Consider the following 19,351-nt stretch of genomic DNA (forward strand, 5'->3'; position numbering starts at 1 on the left):
CGTAATGAGTGAAGGCTGTTCTAAGATAAAATCCAGAGGCGAGGCCAAAAGTTCCGACTATTGAATCAAACGCGAGCTCTACTGTATCTACGCTATTGCCCGATCATAACTCTACTGTATGAGAGAATGCCAATCGACACAGGTAGCCGGATTGAGTCCAGCTGCTTTTTTTTTACGATACTGACGAATGGAAGAATGAATGAATCAGATGAGTTCCAGTCTGTACTCTCATTGGTCAAACAGGCGGGCCGATAGACATAAGTTATGACATAAGTTACTCATTGTTTTTCTAAAATTATGACATAAGTAACTCATTGTTTTAAAAGAAAAAAGACTTAAGTTACTCATATTTCCCCTTCTTATTAACTTGTCGTAGGCCTCCATCGTATGACCTTTATTTATCGTAGACGTAGTAGATAATTATGATCCTTTGTTGGTAAACAAAGGTGACAACTCTTGCATAATACTTTTTTTTTTTGAAAAATCGGTATCCGGCCCTAGAACTGACTAATTCGAGGGGACCAATCTCACCTCTCACTTGCGGGGTCCATTTAAAATTGGAGTTTTTTTGACTCTGTATGGACTAGCTCACCGAAATATTCCGTATAATTAATACGCTTATAGAAAATTGAAAGGTACTAGTAGAACTAAAATACTACTTTTCATTTCGACAAATAGCAAATTTTTATTTTAGTCCTAAAAATTTAAAACGCGATGTTTTCACCTCCTAAATTTTGTTGCTTTATTTGCGTAAAAAAAAATTGCTTTATTTTTTGACATTTTTTTAACATATTGTCATAATAGATAGATATAATATATATGTCCACATTTTGAACATAAAATGATCAGACATTAACATAAATATTTAGTTATTAGAGACTACAAAAAAATTCTGCAATTGCGATTAGAAGAGGTTGGAACCACTTGATGCCAGAACTAACTTCGGAACAAGAAAGACAGTTCAGTTGACCAGATATTGTTGGTAAAAAAAATAAAAATTTAGGAGGACAAAAACATCATATTTTTAATTTTATGACCAAAATTTAAATCCGCTATATTCTTAAGGACCAAAAATTAACTTAATCCTTGTAAAAAAAAAAAAAAAAACTTACTTAATCCTATAAATTAATGTACGGGAATGTAATCAAAAGAGCGAAATATTATGACATGTAAGTAAAATTTTAGGCTTAGAAGTACAATATAATTAATTTTCAACTTAACTTGAACCGTTTAAGCAAACATCCTTTTTGTTTTTAGCAAATTTGAATTTGTATTACATCGATGTACTCTATCAGTTTGAATAAATGAATATCCTTTATTTTTAGTCAAAAAAAAAACTTAACTTGAACCGTTTAAGCATATACATTGATAATTAGTACAAATTTCTATCAAAGGAGAATCACACAAATCATAACAATCCTCGTCGTCAATACAATACACAGGAAATGCTGTGATTTATAACAATAAATAATCAATAATTAATAAAAAGAGATGAAAATGTATGTAATTAAGGTAAACCAAACAAAGTTGAAAAAGGTGAGAGAAAGGGCATACCGGCGTTTATGTTCCTTACAACAAAAGTCAGGGAAATCAAAATGATCATAACACAAACAAAATTGACAAATTTATTCATATTTTTTCTCAAAATTGAAATATTTTAGAATTTATGGAGATGCAAGAAATACTGAAATATTTTAAAATTATGGCGATACAAGAAATACTTTTGTCCTTTATCTACATCCATGTGCCATTGCTCTTTATTATATCTTAACTCAATAAAAAAACTAACATAAATAGTTTTTACCATTCTTTCATTATATAGGAAAATGTTTAACATGACCCATATATTATTTATTTTATGGTCTTTCATAATAGATGAGAAAACCCATAAACAACAATATAATAGTATTGTTGGAACAAATGAGTAAAAATGAAGGAAAGTTGGTAAAAAACAATAAACTCATGTGTTGAATTAAGTATGTAGTGGGAATTGATTAAATTTCAATAAGTTCAATATTTGAGGAACATTCACTTTAGTAGTGTTTATATAAGGAAGGGTGGCTTCTTGGGATGTGCCCTAAGGGGTTCCCAGTCAAAACGGGGTACCCATGTACATATCCATTAGTGTGCACGTTCCCAACAATTCAATAATTTTGTTACGGATCAGATCCAATGTTGAGCTGATCCCATGGGTGTACCCAAAGGATACCCAGATAAAAACGGGGTACCCATGTACATATCGATCTGTTAGCGTGCATGTTCCCCACAATTTGATAAATCGATCTGTTACGAGTCAGATCCAATTATGAGATGTTCTGTCTCCCTGAATTCGCTTTTTGTTTTCGGTTCCAAACTTCCTCTATAAATAGAGAAGTTCAATTCTCAGAATTTTCACTCCATATTTCCTAAATTTTAAAATCTCTCCTTCTCTCTCCTCATTTCATCTCTATAATTTTTCTTTTCTGTTGTTTTCAAAGAGTGGCCTTGCCATATCGAATTGATTTTCGTATCATCGTAATCATATAAGGTGTAATTCTGTCCAATTTCTACAGTGCAGTATTAAATCGGTATACAGTTAACTGATCTCCTTCTCTCTCATTCCCTAAATTTGAGCCACATGATTAATTCAATGGTTGACATATTAAAAGCAACTTGATAATTCCACCAAAAAGTGGAGCTGTCAAATTATTCATCAGTTGTTTGATCAAGATAATGCAGCTGCAATTATTAAAACGTCGTTATTGCCTCAAGTCACAAAGGATAAATTAATTTGGAAAGCGGAGAAAAATGGGCACTACTCTGTTAAAATTGCTCTCGATTCAAAGAAAGTGATAGATTATTTTCACAAATGAGGAAATGATATTAGTGAGTTTGGTGATGTTATGATGAAATGTAAGAATATGTTTAGTTTGTTTTTTCATTCTACATTTACTCTATTAATATTTGACCCGCGGAGCTGCTTTTTGGATTCTAATCGGCCGATTACTTTTGATTCGAGATCGGAAATTAGACTCTAGTGTCATCTTTATGGATCGGGTTGATGGTCCTCTTTGGTGGTCTGGAGGTTGAAGAGTGTCCTTCTAAGAATGAGATTAGAAGGGAGCATCTATTAGGTGGTGTTTGTTTTTGGTTTTCTTCATTGGTGTTGCGCTTATATACGCCGTCTTTGTTTTGTAATTCTGTTTATGCCTTTATTCACCTTATGCAAAGACCGATTATTAATAATAATATATTTGTCGTTTAATTAAAAAAACTATGGTTTGAAACTTTAACAACAACTGATGTTAGTTTCTTGTAAGTGAAAATTCATGGTATTATTAGTCCTCGCGACTAAGAAGATCGCTCAGTTGTCGTTGGTTCAATCAAAAACAAGTAAAACAAATATTACTGGTTTGTTATTTTTATTGAATCAACACCGATTAGGTCAATGTCTCAACAGTAAGGACAAAGAGGACCATATGTAGAACACTTCCCCACTCTATAGTTGTCTTGTTGCAAATTTACTGGTTTGTTATTGCATCGGATCGATGATCAGATTATATTGTATTGATGTACAATATAATACAATAATGCCTTGGATCAGAGGTTTAATCAAATGTTTTGTTGTTCAGAAAAAATACACAATAATGTGTTGATAAAAAAAAAAAAAAAGATTATATTGTATTAATGTAGTATTTGTGGATTAAGTCGAAAAGATGAAGTAGTAATATAAATTAATAATCCGCAAAAAGTTTAGAGTTTAAGTCACGACAAAATTAAATAAATATATTAACACTAACAATTACGGAGTAATTATTAATTTTGGCCTTTTTAAAAAAAAAATTAATATGTGAAATTAATCATAAGAGCGACAATATTATGATGTATATATAAAACTCTAGGCTTAGAAATAGTTAGATTATAATTATTACATACAGAAACATTGAAGATTAATACAAATATGGTCTAAATGAGGAGGACAAAATTCTTGACAATCATATTCGTCAATACACAACACAGATGTTCCTGTAATGTATACCAAAGTAATGTGTGTTAATAAAAGGGGATAAAAATTTGTGTATAAGGTAAAGCCAAAATAATTGAAAAGATTATTCAAAAATAATAATAATTGAAAAGATTATTATAAAATAAAAAAAATAAAAAAAATTGAAAAGATGAGAAAAAGCTTACCGGAGCTTGTGGCTCTTACAATAGATAATAGGGAGAGAAACACAATCATAACATAAACAAATTTGAGAAATTTAGTCATTTTGTTTCTTCTGGTTTCTTTTAGAACTTATATGGAGATGCAAGATATTCTTCTAGTTTTTTTTTTTTTTTTGCAAAGTATATTCTTCTAGATTTTAAGTACATTCATGTGTCATGTTTGTCCTTTTAAATCACTCAATAAATAATTTAATATAAATAATTTTTATTAACTGTTCGTTATCTTTTAGTTATTTTTAACCTTTCACGATAGACAGAAAATCAAAAAACAATAAGAGTGTTGAATAAACAACATGATATAAATAGTTTGTATTTTTATTTGCTACTAGGTTACTTGTTGTTTATATTTTGGGGGCGTTTGTTTCAAGGTTGTTAATTTTACTCCCAGGAATCATATTCCCAGGAATCATATTCCCAGGAAATAATAATGGGAGAACTTTATTCCCAGGTATTTTAAAAAAAACATGTTTGGTTCATATTAACTACATTCCTAGGAATTATTGATAAAAGTGGGTAAAAGAGAAGTTATTGGAAGTTATTTAAAATGTATTCCTATTTTCATGGGAACTTTTCTTTCCCACCCATTTCCTTGAGAATAAAATCATGGGAATAAGAGAAGTTATTGAAAGTTATTTTATTCCAAAGAAACTTCATATCCAGGAATAATTTCATGTCAACCTTGTAACAAACATGTGTATATTTATTTCAACCCATATATTCCCAGGAATATTATTCCTAACCTTGAAACAAACACCCCCTTTTAGTAATTAGTAATTCTTATATTTTGACTCAGAATATTTCATCAACATATTTGGAAGGTTGTTGGTTTCATTTGAAATGTAATCTTTTTACTAAAAAACGATATTCATTCATTTCAATAATTGACAGAGTACATCAGATGCAAGTACAAATTCACTTGAAATGTAATTGTCAGCTACAAAGTTGGTTATTCTTAATAATTGCTATATTTTGTGTTTAAAGGTAAGTTTTCATTATTATTTAAATATTGAGAGACCCGTAATTAAGAAAATCAATTTTATATAAGTATAAGCTATTGCTAAATGTTATTAAACCAAATTTTTTTATGCATATTTATCTGCAAAATACGTTTCCCTGAGATTTACCGAAGGAAATTTAGAAGAAAACCGAAAATATTTCCTGCGGATATACGTGCATCTGGTGTTTCTTGCAGAATTATCCGAGGATCTTTTTAGGGGTTTTGCTGGGAAAATTTCCTGCAAATTTTTAAATCACCGGGAAAGAATTATCCTAGAAGGTATTGCATATGGGAACATATATATGAGATAGTTAACAATGTGGTTGTCCCTCAGAAAAAGAACCCGAGCTCGAAAATTAGTCTCATAGCAGAGTCAAATGGCTTAAACTAACGGGATACCTTTGACACCTACCAGAGATCAAAGATTCTAATTACGGTAGATTAGAAAAAAAAAAATCATATAAAAATTAAGATCGGTAGATGCACCACGACAACAAGTAATACTCACATTAGTATAAAAAAATATTCATTTCTCCTATCTTTGAGACCTCATGGAGGAGGAAAACAAAAACTTGACTTGGATGAATGCCACCATCACTAAAATCAATCATGGAGAATATACACACAAATTCCTGTCATATATCTATGGATGAATCAAAATTCTTTACTAATTTACATCTCATAGTATAGTAGTTAATCCAATAAAATAATAAATCTTATTGAATTTGATCAAACCAAAAAATAAAATCACAATCAAAAGTCAATAATATTGAAGAGGGGACTTAAAGGGTGATTCTCAAATACCTATCTCCCCTTCACTTCCCCACCTTGATTTTAAGGTTGCTTATTCCAACATCCACTTTTTCGACACTAGATTCAGTTCTCATGTCATTAGGGATAGAGTCTTTTTCCGCGAGCCAAGGGTGTTTCAGACACTGCTGCGCAGTCGGTCGCTTCTCGGGTGCAAAATCAAGAAGTGGTGTAAGAAACTCCGAAAATTCATTAGCATCGCCCTCTGAAAATTTGTATCTTTCAATCAATAGTTTGTTAAGTGGCCAGTATTTTAGCCTTCGGATCCTTTTGAGATCTCCGTGTCTGTCAAAGAAATCCTTGGATTTCGCTCCTGCGGTAGCAATCTGCAATATGCAAGTATTAGATTTCCGATAGTTAGTTTCAGTGTTGTCAATTGCGGTTTGTTCAGATTTTGCTACGCTACAAAGCTATAGCACTGCTATAACCGTTGACAACACTTCGTACTAAATAAGTGTATCGCAGAACAATATCGATTTGTTCAAATTCCTCAAAGCTAAGTACATGTTATAGCAGCTATTTGACAACACTGATTTTGGTTGCATACAAATAATATGCAGAGAGGGCAAGAGGTATAACCTTCCGCGGCATTTTTCCAAGGAGTTCCATCATCAGGGCAAGGTGATCCTGAAACCAGCATAATGCAAAGATCAGTTACAAGCTATCTGAGGTTTTGTGGTCCACCAAGTTCAAGCAATCATAACTGACGTATCCTTAACCAGCTATGCAATAAGAATAAGTGTTTTCCAATTTTAGGCTAAACAAAACAAAGAAAAATTCCAACCAGTATTGTCAATTGCAGATCGTGGTAAATAGCAGATTGTTCAAATTCCGCTAGTCAAAGTGATATAGCGCCGCTATAGCTTTTATTTCACAACATTTTGTACTAAATAACATATCTCAGAACAATAGTCACTTGTTCAAATTTGGTTATGCTATAGCCGCTATTTAACGACGCTGATTCCAACTCCATAAGATGTACATATAAAGTTCCTACTGATAGAATGAAACTCATAATGCAAACATCTAACTAAGTCTACAATTTTTCTTTCAACATGGTCATCAAAGAATACAAGAGTTTGATAGGCAGTTAGGTATTTTGATAATTACATAAAATAAAGTTTTAGATTTATTCTGTATTATATGACGTGGATCCCACGTAAGAAATATATAATAGTCTTGGGACTATATTATGCAAATTCCAATCAAAATAATGTTCTTGAAGTCAAATGGAAAATACTTTACTATTAGATAGAATGCATAAATATATGCCAGCTTGACATTAAATGGCCGGTAAAACAGGTATTTCACATTAACTTCACTCATATTTTCCACAATAAAGTAACAACTATTTTAAATGCATCTATGACAAAAAAGTGATCTATAAAATCTATTATATTGTCAAAAAAAAAAAAACTATTATATCATGTATAGTTTGGAATTCTTAGATAACGGTCTTAAATTGATCCAGAGGCTTTCTTTTCATATGAGCATACAATTTCTCAAGAAGTCATTACCCAAATTATTAAATAACATAGCATATACTTAGTTATGACTAGCGATAATGGCAAGGAAATATAACGTAACCAGTCTGCGCCCTCCAACAATCATCATAAATACTACCGAGTATAAGGACTATAATTGAGTGCACAATGCTCATTTTGGTCCTTAAATGTATAAGGAAGCTTCGCTAATGTCCTTGAATATATTGAAATTACAAAAACATCCTTGAGTGTATCTTCTTTCATTAATTTGATTGGCAAAACTGACTTGACGGAAAACACATTCAATGACCAAACTAACTAACGAAAAACACATACGAGGACCAAACTGACTAACTAGAAATACATTCGAGGATGTTTTTGTAATTTTGGTTAATTTGAGGACTATAGCATTAGCACCTGACACATTCAATGATCAAATTGATTGTTTACTCAATATAATTTAAACAGCAATATCATACAAGGAAGCCATCATACCTCATCCTCGCTAAAACCTTGTCCGACCTTAGGAGTAAACAACATATCACCAGTGGCAAGCTCGAAAGCGATACAAGCAAAAGACCACATGTCGACAGAAAAGGAATAACCAGCCTGCAGTATAACTTCAGGAGCTCTGTACTGTCTTGTCTGAATTTCTTCTGCAAATGGCTTATCAGCCCAACACGCATTTCCAAAATCTACCACTTTGCATCTCACATTAATCCCATCAATATTTCTCTCAGACTTCGGAGCTTCTCCCATTCCTCCCATTGAAGCTCTTTGTCCAGATATTTTAGCTACTGCCCTCCTCGCTCTCCTTTTCAACTTTTTCTCGATAAGACTAGTAACTGTGCCGTTTATGTTTCCCTCAGGCCTCTCTAAAATTGGGGTTACTCCTGATCTAACAGGGTCTTTGGCAGGATCAATGGTAGAAACCAGAAGAACATTTTCCAGTTTTAGGTCTGTGTGGATAATACCATGTTCTCTATGCAAGTAATCCAAACCAATCAAAATGCATTGACAAATCTCCCTAACTTTATTCAATGGAAGACCTTTGTAACGATTGTATTTGACTAGACGAAGCAAGCTGTCTCCAAGAAACTCAAGTACCATGCACTGGTGCTGGCCATTAGGGCCTGTGTGCTTAAATTGGTCAATCAATTGAACAACAAATTTTAAATTTGACGGGGTGCCATCAGCAATGGCCGAAAGAACCTCTATCTCATGAAGGGCAGCCTGAACAAATTGTGCCGCACTTTTCTGGATCTTGAGAGCAACAAATGCCTGAAAATCACAAACACAAAATTAGATGCTGAATTACCATTGAAACTCAGAACCACGATGTTTCGATATTCAGCTAACTATACACCCGTCAACAAAATTAACACTTATTTATAGATGTACACACAAAAGGCACCAAGTGTAACAGTTAAAAAGGAGCATTACACACAAATTACCCAATCAGCATCAACCTATAATAAACGAAGAGGCGCAAAGACACGTCTATTACTGTTCTAGTCTTCTGCAAACAGACAAATCTATGCATTCCAGATACCCCGAATCCATGCATTTGCTAAACTTTCCACCATTGTACATCTCTAGCCATCCAATCAAGATCAAACAGCTCACATTTTTCAAACCGGTAAATTAGGTACAAAATAAGGTAGATCCAACATCATGAGATGCATAGTTGTAGGAAATTTAGGATTTTTCAAATGCAGGTAATCCAAATCCACCATCACATTACTATTGATCATTCACCAATTTCACCATTCCAACATCACATATGTCAAATCCAAATCATTCCAATTGGATCCATTCAAAATAACACCCTTAAGACACAACCATTGTAATTCAAAATAACAATAAGTTCAGACACATGACATACATTCATATTCGGATCCTCTCCTGTTGATCCTCTCCCGCTGTCTGTCCTGCACTAATTACAACCATTGTGGATCTCTACTGTTGTTTCTCTCTCCAACCACTTTATTTTTCTTTACAATCTCAGCCATTAGATTAAACCAGGAGAGATGGCAGAAGAGGATCCAAACTCCATACATTCAGCCATCATTGTTCATAGAGAGGAACCAAGAAAAAAAAAACATAAAATTTAAAATTCAATTGCATATTAAAACTTAAATATATTCCGTTACACACTATAAAAGAATAACCTTGTAACCTCCACAGCATTTAAAGCAGAAATTAAAAATGAATAAAAAAAACACAGAATTTAAACCAGATTTCAATTTCAATAATATAAAAAGGGGTGATTCAAAATCAAAAATCAAAAGAACCCCTTTTGAAGAAACAAAGATTGAAGAGTAAAGGATCAAAAAACATACAGAAGTTTTAGTATCATAAGCAAGCCAAACGGTTGAAAATTGACCCCAACCCAATTTCCTCTGAGCTATGTACCTTCCTCCGGCGAACTGATCACCGACTCTAACAGCGTGGTATCCACCTTTCCGGTAAGAATCGAAGCCCTCATCATCATCTTCAGACCCAGATGAAGAAGAACAAGACATGTTACTTTGATCTGTTAAAAATTTAATCTTTACAACAGAAACAGAGTTAGTGATTATTAATGATGTTTTTTGTTGTTTTGATGAGAAATTGTGTTTGTGAGATTATTTGAAGCTTTAGTTTCGGAATTAAAAGAAAATAGTTTGTTCTATTTTTAATCACAAGGCTTTGTCTTCAACAATGTTCCACTTTTTTCTCTCTGTTTTCTTCTCTCTTCTTTTCCTTTCAATGCTTCTTCAAATCTTTTTCTTTTCTTATTTTTGTCCTTTATTTCTTTACTATTACCCTTGTCATTTATATTATTATTGGTTTTTTTTTTGACAATAACAAAATGATATTCATTCATTCAAATTGATAGATTACATTAAATACAACCACGAAATCAACATCGCTAAAAACATAAAGGATGAATCTGCGAACAAAATTCACAGCATCCGAGTTAATAGCATACAACGGCAAAATGCCTACAACAAATAATATGATAAAGTTAAAGTCACCGAAGTATCCATGCCTCCGGATCTGCAGCGTTGAAGCCCAAATCATTGGTTGAATCTGTAATTGACTGAAGCCGATCTTTTCAATAGAAATCAAATGAACACCGCAACAATACGGGACAACAAAAACGTCGCACAAGACGACGAACAACACAACGCCGCACTCAGACGGTGAAATCACAAAAAAGAAAACACAAAAGAAAAACTTGATCAATGTGAAGATCACTTATTTAAATAAAAAGAAAAGGAAAAACAATTATGAGGGGTGATTTTGGGTCAAAAATTGACCCTAAAACCACCCCTCCTTGGTAGATCAAGAAAAAAAACTAGGTTAAGGTGGAGGTGGCGGCTATGAAAAAAAAAAAGGTATTATTATTTTGGAATACTGTATTATAGTTACAAAGTTTCAACCGCTATTTAACAGTGATTAATTTATGTTAAAAATTTATAACACGCAAGATTTTATTTTTAATATTGTTTACTAATAAGGATAATAATCTTTTTTTTTTCTTTGCTTTATCCATTCATTTACTAATGAGAGATAATAATCTTAATTTATGATGATTGTTGTTCTAAATTGTAGTCGCAAGCTTATGTTGTTTCGGCATCACACTACAATTGCAATGTGAATTCAAATTGTGTGTAACTAGCTCAACGCCGTCATGGTACCGTCATAATAGATCCTCTTATAACTCAATCACGAAATTTGTTCGAATTTCTTTCAGAAAAATGAGAAAGGGGAGAGTTTAAGATGAAGAAATTGTTGATAAAGGGAGGTTCTACTCTCATCTGCCACTTTTGTTACAGTTGTTGGGAGTGCATTTATCGTCTTTGTATGAGTGTGACCCTTTGCACAAGTAAAGATTTTGTTCTCCACTTTAACATTATTCTTCTTGCTATGGCAATGTCGATACAATTTCTTTGCACATTTTCAATAAAGAGAAAGAATATTTAGACATTAAATTCGATAAAGAAAAAGTTGATTAATTAGCATAATTTAAATATGCCACTCAACATAAGAAGGATTTAATTTATTTAAAAAAAAAATCAAATGTTAAAATGTTGTGACGATCATATTTCAATTTTTATCAAAACTACAATTAAATAGTTTAACTAAAATATGATAAATTCTAATATGGACCACTTCATCAAGTGGTCCATGGTGGACCAGTCACGAATAACATTATAACGAATACGAATTTTACAAAATCCATCGTTGGATTGAAAGTTTAGATCATATAGATCATCCATAGAAAAATTTAGAAAAATTGAAAATCATTTGATATGTTATTGAGACATATCAAGATTAACGGTTTATTAAATAACGTAAATTTTGATGGGTCTCAATAACATATCAAATGATTTTCAAAAAAAAATTAAAAAATTTATAGATGATCTATACGATATAAACTTTCAATCCAATAGCGAATTTTGTAAAATTCATATTCGGTAGATCATTTGTCCACGGTGGACCACTTATGATGCTAGCTTAAGGGGGGGCAAGGATCATATATATATATATGACAGAATCGATTTTGATAAAATTAAGTTTGACAGAATTGATTTATGTTTGGATATATTTATACAAAAGTGAGTTGAACAAAGAATTTGAGTGTAAAAATATTTCTAGCTTCAAGTAGAATCAATTCTAGAGGCAGAATCAATTATACTTTTGACAAACCAAACAAGCCAGAATCAATTCTACACATCTAGTCTAGAATCAATTATGGTTGTTCCAAAATTGAAACCAACATGCACATAGTACAATTTTAAGTTTTGATAATTCTCTCCAATTGTTTTCATGTTTGATGGGTATTTTGGGAAACAAGTTGTGTTAATTTAGGTGAGGAGGGGTAATCAGGATCTGGAAAAAGGTAGGGAGTTGCTACCACTTCCTGTCTTTATACTTTTGCTTGCTTTTCCTTTTTCCTCTTCACTTCTCATTTCTTTCTTTTATTTTACCACATTGTGCTAAGCTTGTAACATGTATGGTTCTCCTTTTTCTTTTGAAAATTTCTTTTGCCTCCCGCACTCTCTCTGAATTTTTAAAAATATTTTCTTCAAGTTCTAAAACTTGAACCGTAATTTATACATTTAAGTTATGGAACTCAAATATCTCCAATGCATATCTGAAAATATTAGGATTTTACACGCACAAGTTCTAAAACTCGAACAATATATGTAAGTTATAGAACTTGAGTAGTCTGTTTTGAATTCTAGAACTTAAAACTTTTTTTTTACCGAGACAATTATGGTTTTCTAAGTTGTTTACGGTGCTTCAAATGTTGATGCCCCACAAGATTGTCCTGCTGATGCGAAGTTAGACATTGCCACAATTCTAGTTTTGTGGTTGAAATGATCAACAATTTTAGAAACATCGTAATTTTCAATTTTAAACATTGACTGACTTCGCATAAGTGGGAAAATCACAAGGAGCGTCAATATCTGAAATAACTTAAAAAAACATAATTGTCTTAGTAAAAACAGGTTTTAAGTTCTAGAATTTTACCGTGTAAAATCCTTAAATCTTAAACATGTATAATGGGTGTTCGATTTTAAAACTTGAACATATAAAATCCTAAAATTTCAGGTTGGATTCTAAAATGATGGAAAGTGTGGACATTTATATTAAAATGATGTTTTTTGACTTTTGAATCTTGCATATTAAGAAAAACGGTTAAAAGAAGATAATTCACTTACAACAAGAAATGGTAATAACATTCAGAAACATCAAGCTTATATTTACTTAAAAAAAAAATTTTTTGAGGATTTACTTAAATTTTTTAGTACTAATAATTTAACCTTTTTTTTTTGTAAAAAAAAAAGGTAATTAAACTATATTTGAAATTTGAATGGTTCAGCTCTCCCAGCCGTATACATGGATTCATACAATTTATTTACATGCATATGTAAAAATGAATGAACCTTGTGAGAAATTACAGACAACTTATTAATTAGTTTAAGTAAATATTTGAGTAAATAGTTTATTAAGGGGATTTTGTTTAGGTAGACTAACAAGTGAGCAATAAACTTTGCCGCTAAATCTTTTTAAATGACAAAATCAATTTTTCGAAAAATTATATCCATATGGATTTAGTATCCCTTGTAATTTAACTAATTTATATATAATTCTTCTTTGTTGTTTAAAAATAAAAGTTCAGTAAATCTTTGAACCTATTATCACATTCAAGTCTTTTTTTCCCTAGTTATTTGCATATGCATCCCAGCCTCAGGTGCTCATTCAGTGTGCTATAAATTGCACAAAACACAAATATAAGCAAAGATAGTAAGTAAATGAACTATATTTCTCATGGAATTAAAGTTCAAACAAATCATGAATCTCTTTATATATTTTCTTATCATAAATATTAAGAAAATATGTTGCAACTGTTACAAAAACAACAAAATGCAACAAAAGAAATTATAGGCTGATTTGTTGTGGACCACCCTCAATTTTAATAATAAACTATGTAACACCGATGCTTCAGGTCGAAGGTGTTCTGGTGTCTGACACATCCAGATTGGAGGTGTCTCTAGCTCCATCAAGAAAACATCAACTTTAAAATGCAGTTGTTGTTGTAATTACGTTGCGAATTTTTCTAACGTGACAAAATGCCAAAAAATGCAGCTGATATGGTAAAAGTTGCAGTTTGTGATGTCGTTGCAGAGACCTCAAAATCTTCTATATTGTAGCAGTAATTGCAGTTGCGAACTGCAATTTGAAACCATGATCAAAACTTTTTATCCTTTAATCAAGCCTTAGGTGAAAAAATATCCATTAAGCAAGACCAAGTTCCACTAACTGCAATAACAATTCCAAACACAACAATTGCTCCATCCAAAATCAAACATTTCCAACCCAATTCATCTTTGAACACCAAAAAATGAAACAAAGCAGGAAACACAAAGCTAAGAACAACACAAACACTACTCCCAACTAGTGACAAAAAATCAGCAAAATTAGGAACCAAAAGTGCCACCAAAGTTACCATAAAAACCAACAACCACCTTAGCCACAAACAATATTTAGAATCACAAAATCTTCTCTCAACAACTTCATAAACAGGATTCATCATCATTGGAAAAGTAAAAAAGAGATTAATACAAAGACCCAATTGTACCAAAGCACTTAACATTCCATGTCCTAGATTAGTAGTAATAATCCCTTGAGTTTCTTCACCAAAAGCAAAGTAACCTAAAGTAGCAAAACCTCCATACAACAAAGAAATTAACATCATTCCCAAACCTAAAATTCCACCAAATTTATCTTTATCTTTTGCTTCTGATTCCAAAGGCAAAACCATTCCTATACCTTCAAAAGCATAAACAGCCACACCTATACCATATAGAAAAACAGATAAACCACCAAAAGTTTTCAAAGGTGGCCTATTTTCTAAAAAGACAAAAATATCCTCAACAATTACAACTCCCATTGCTCCAATATCAACAACATCAGCAAATATACTCAAAGGAGCTAAATGGGTCAAAGTTGGAATTGCATTCAAACCCAATTGAAAAGGAAAACAAGCCCATATAAACAAAACTTTTGGTGTTAAACCAAAAAGTGATGAACTTGTGTTGTGATTAGAAAGATGTATCAAAGTGGATGAGATGAAAATAAGGTAGCTAACACAAAAACCACATTGAGAAAGCAAAATCATGATATCAATGCAAATTTTTCCAAAATGGCCACTTGTTGCATAGCCTAAATCACCAAAAGAATTGATTTTGCGGAACCCCACGTTTAATTCGAGCCTACGACGAGTGTGGATAAGGAGCATCATGCAATGGTAAGTTAGAAATGCAACAGAGAAAAGCATGAGCAATCCCATGATCCATCCTGTTTTCTTGAAACTATAAGGGAGACCAAGAACACCAGCACCAACAATTGAAATGAAGATGTTTGCAAAGGTTTTGAATTTTGAGGATAGAGGGGGTGGAGAAGAAATAAGAGGGATGTGTTGTTCTTCTCCATACCCCATTGTTGCGTTTTGTTGTGTGCTTCTTCTGCAACAGAGATTGATAGTTGATTGCAGAAGAAGCAACAACAAAATACAAATATGCAAAAATGAGAATGTTTTATATTATGTTTTGTTGATGTAATTAGGAAGAAAGAGGATGTGGTGTTACCTTAAGTTAAGGTTTGGAAAATGCTAATATAGTAAGTTGACTAATTAAGGATTAACATCAACAACATTAATCATTGGCTTAAACATTAGAGATATTTGTATATTGGGGTCATCTTGCATTGCATTGATGTATCCCTTTCATTGGACAAATAAGTAATAAAATAATATTCTTGTTACTTGGACATACAAAAGTAAACATGATACCGTATTTGAATTCCTACAAAATACACACTTGATCTAGTTTGTTTTTCATGAAAAAATAAGGATTAAAAAAATCCAAACTTATGTTTATAGGGTGTTGGATGTTAAATTGTGTATCCATAAATATAGAGCATTGTTATTTACACACATTTTTTTTACCTCTTCAAATGATATAAATTCATAAAGTTATCATGCAAAGTGAAATTTGGCACGCAGTGAACACAATGCTGCACAAGATGCTATAGCACACGTTGCAGCAAGACAGTCGCAGAACACAATAAATAAATAAATAAATTGCAGAACAATAAATAAGACAGGTAATTGTTAACCCAGTTCAGTGCAACGTCACCTACTTTGGGGGATACCAATCCAGGAATGAATCCACTATAATAGCTCTAGTTCAAAGCCCTCGACCAACACCCGGTACTTGACTTATCACCTAGACACTACCCGTGCAATCCTACCTAAGAACCTCTTAGATAATGAGACCCTGTCCCAAATTCCCTCTAACAACACATACTATGTTGCTGTCAATAACAATAATCAGGATGAAGATACTCTCCTAGAAACTAGACCACACTCTTGCTTAAAAGCTTATGAGTGAAACACACACACTAACTCCGTGCTTAAAAGCTTAGGAGTAGCTTACAATTAACAATAAAAACACAGTCCTAAACTTGCATCAAAGTGACACAAGAAAGGCTGACAAAAGACACAAACTCTAAACCTTAAAAACTCACACTTTGTAAAAAACACGGTTTAGAATACATGAGTAGAATAGCTTGAGGCTTCACATATTTATAGTCTTCAATTGTCTTGATGTCCAAGTTAGGTCTTCAGACATGTACAGCTGTAGGAATTGCGGCTCAACCCTAAATTATTTTTAGAAATATAATTCCTGTTGTTCCAAACAAAAAAAACGCAAAAATATAATATAATTATATTTTTGTTTTAAATAATGTTCCTTCAGCCGACTTCAATAAAACTTGCTGAGCAAGGCTCGTTTTGCCCAGGCGCACGTGCTTGAATATAGTTCTATTTTTCCTTTCTACTACACCATTTTGTTGTGGTGTAATGGGAGATGAGAATTCATGTATGATGCCTTCAGAGGCACAGAAGTCGGAGAATCTGGAGTTTTCAAACTCCTTACCATGATCACTTCTGATCCTTAATACAACATTGTTTTTCTCCCTTTGAAGTTGAATACATAGATCTTTGAACACATCAAAGGTTTCTGATTTCTTTCTAATAAAATTTATCCAGGTGTATCTAGAAAAGTCATCAACAACAACATATGCGTACCTTTTACCTCCCAAGCTTTCAGTTTGCATAGGACCCTTCAAGTCCATGTGTAGAAGTTCAAGAACTCTGGTGGTGGTAAGATGCTGCAGCTTTGGATGTGGCATCTTGGTTTGTTTCCCAATCTGACAATCTCCACATATGCTACCTTCTTCAATTTTGAGATTTGGCAGTCCTCTGATGGCTTCTTTAGATATTGCTTTCTTCATGCTTCTTAGATTAAGATGACCAAGCTTTTGGTGCCATAGTTTTACTTCATCTTCTTTAGTGATTAAGCATGTTGACATATTTGTTTCTTCTTGGGGAACCCATAGATAGCAGTTGTCTTTTGATCTGACACCTTTCATCAGAATCTCACTTTCGTTATTTGTAACCAAACATTCAGACTTGGTGAAGTTTACTTTCATTCCTTGGTCGCATAGTTGACTAATACTTATCAAGTTTGCAGTCAATCCTCTTACTAACAGCACATTGTTTAGTTTAGGCAAGCTATTACTTCTGAGCTCCCCTATCCCAACAATTTCTCCTTTTGCACCATCACCAAAGGTTACAAAGCTTGTTGAATAAGACTTTATACCAACAAGAAATTTACTTATTCCGGTCATGTGTCTTGAACAGCCACTATCGAAGTACCAGTCTTCCCTTGATGAAGCTCTAAGTGATGTGTGAGCAATCAGAGCAGTAGTCTCTTTTTCAGGTTGAGTTGTATCACTTTTCTTCTCATTTTCACCTTTAGGTTTCCATTCTTGTTGAGTAGAGACAGTTGTGGAAACAGGTTTATGCTGAGGACGTCTGTTAGGGTACCCATATAGTTTGTAGCAGTAAGGCCTTATGTGCCCTTTTCTACCACAGTAATGACATCTCCACGCATGGTGTTTTCTTCTATTTCTTGACATGGAATGCTGCTGATGATGCTGCGGCTTTTGATAAGGCATCCTTTGCTTTTGAGTTTCTCTAGGATCCATGTACATGAGGTCAGGACTATAATTTTTGAATTTGTTGACATTCTCATAGCTAAGCCCAATATTCCTAGGCTTTCGAACATTTTTCTCTAAGATTTCCTCCAGTTGACCATCAGCCTTATGAAGTTTGTCAAGATGCTCATCATCTTTATACAACATGTCAGAGAATTTTCTCAACCGCCAAATGTCAGCATTTAATTTTTCAATGACTTCCTTAGCTTCTTCAAGATCAGAGGACAGATAATTTACCTTCTTTTGAAGTTCCTCCATCTTTGAGATATTCTCAAATTTTTCTGCTTTTAACTCATTGATGGTTACCTTTTGTTTCTCAATAACCCTGCAGATTTCAAGATCAGAGGATAGATAATTTACCTTCTTTTGAAGTTCCTCCATCTTTGAGATATTCTCAGATTTTTCTGCTTTTAACTCATTGATGGTTACCTTTTGTTTCTCAATAACCCTGCAGATTTCTTCACTCTTAAGACAAAGTTCCTTGTAGGATTCAGCAAGCTCTTCATAGGTTACCTCTCCATCATCAGATTATGTATCAGATGTAACAATACCTGTTAAGACTGAGATATGTTTAGCAGTTACAGATGCTGTATCATCTTCTGAGTCATCATCCTCAGACCAACTGACAGTTAGCCCTTTCTTTGTTCTCTTCTGATATGTTGGACACTCAGGTCTGATGTGGCCATATCCTTCACATTCATGACATCGAATGTTTCTGTTTAAGCTTGATTTTTCCTCACCTTTTGGTTTTCCTTGATTTTCATTGCTGCGCATAGTGCCTGGAGCATTGTTTTTGAAATTTGATCTGGGTCTCTTATCCATTCGTTTTAGAACTTTGTTGAATTGTTTTCCCAATAACACCATGGCCTCAGAAATAGTCTCATTAGATTCTTCTTCATCCTCCAGTTCTTCTTCATTATTTTTAGATGAGAAGGCAATGCTCTTATTTTTCTTTTCACTTCTTCCATTTGCAACACTTTCATAAGTTTGGAGTGATCCAACCAGTTCATCCAGCTTCATCTGAGATATGTTTTTGGCTTCTTCCATAGCTGTGACTTTCATATCAAATTTCTTTGGAAGTGATCTAAGCATTTTTCTTACTAACTTTTCTTCGGGAATTTTCTCTCCCAAAGCATCAAATTGATTATCATAGTCTAGAATAGTCATATGAAAATCTTGAATTGTTTCCTCCTCCTTCATACGTAAATTTTCAAACTGAGTAGTAAGAATCTGT

The 19,351-nt window shown here is 32.9% G+C and overlaps 2 protein-coding genes and 1 long non-coding RNA gene across 4 annotated transcripts; all 3 read right to left on the reverse strand.

Annotated features, from left to right (window-relative positions):
* Window positions 1-3,883: 3,883 nt before the first annotated feature.
* LOC123881423 lies at window positions 3,884-4,357 on the reverse strand. The gene is made up of 2 exons (XR_006799460.1): window positions 4,171-4,357; window positions 3,884-4,005 (listed from the first exon to the last, which is right to left on the reverse strand). It is a non-coding gene; the product is annotated as an uncharacterized LOC123881423 (long non-coding RNA).
* Window positions 4,358-5,757: 1,400 nt separating this feature from the next.
* On the reverse strand, window positions 5,758-10,289 carry LOC123881424 (SRSF protein kinase 1-like). 2 transcript variants are annotated; one of them, XM_045930104.1, is made up of 4 exons: window positions 9,383-10,287; window positions 7,993-8,778; window positions 6,593-6,640; window positions 5,758-6,339 (listed from the first exon to the last, which is right to left on the reverse strand). In XM_045930104.1, exons 1-4 carry the CDS (start codon window positions 9,386-9,388, stop codon window positions 6,019-6,021), a joined length of 1,161 nt encoding a protein of 386 aa, XP_045786060.1. In that variant the 5' UTR covers window positions 9,389-10,287; the 3' UTR covers window positions 5,758-6,018. The 2 variants fall into 2 exon arrangements, with proteins under 2 accessions (XP_045786060.1, XP_045786059.1); XM_045930103.1 differs by having other exon boundaries at window positions 5,781-6,339; window positions 9,840-10,289.
* A 3,505-nt stretch (window positions 10,290-13,794) lies between these two features.
* LOC123881425 (amino acid transporter AVT3B-like) lies at window positions 13,795-15,551 on the reverse strand. Its single transcript, XM_045930105.1, has one exon. It carries the CDS (start codon window positions 15,494-15,496, stop codon window positions 14,267-14,269), a length of 1,230 nt encoding a protein of 409 aa, XP_045786061.1. The 5' UTR covers window positions 15,497-15,551; the 3' UTR covers window positions 13,795-14,266.
* Between the last annotated feature and the right edge of the window lie 3,800 nt (window positions 15,552-19,351).

Source organism: Trifolium pratense, linkage group LG4, assembly GCF_020283565.1.
Source record: "Trifolium pratense cultivar HEN17-A07 linkage group LG4, ARS_RC_1.1, whole genome shotgun sequence".
NCBI classification, from domain to species: domain Eukaryota; kingdom Viridiplantae; phylum Streptophyta; class Magnoliopsida; order Fabales; family Fabaceae; genus Trifolium; species Trifolium pratense.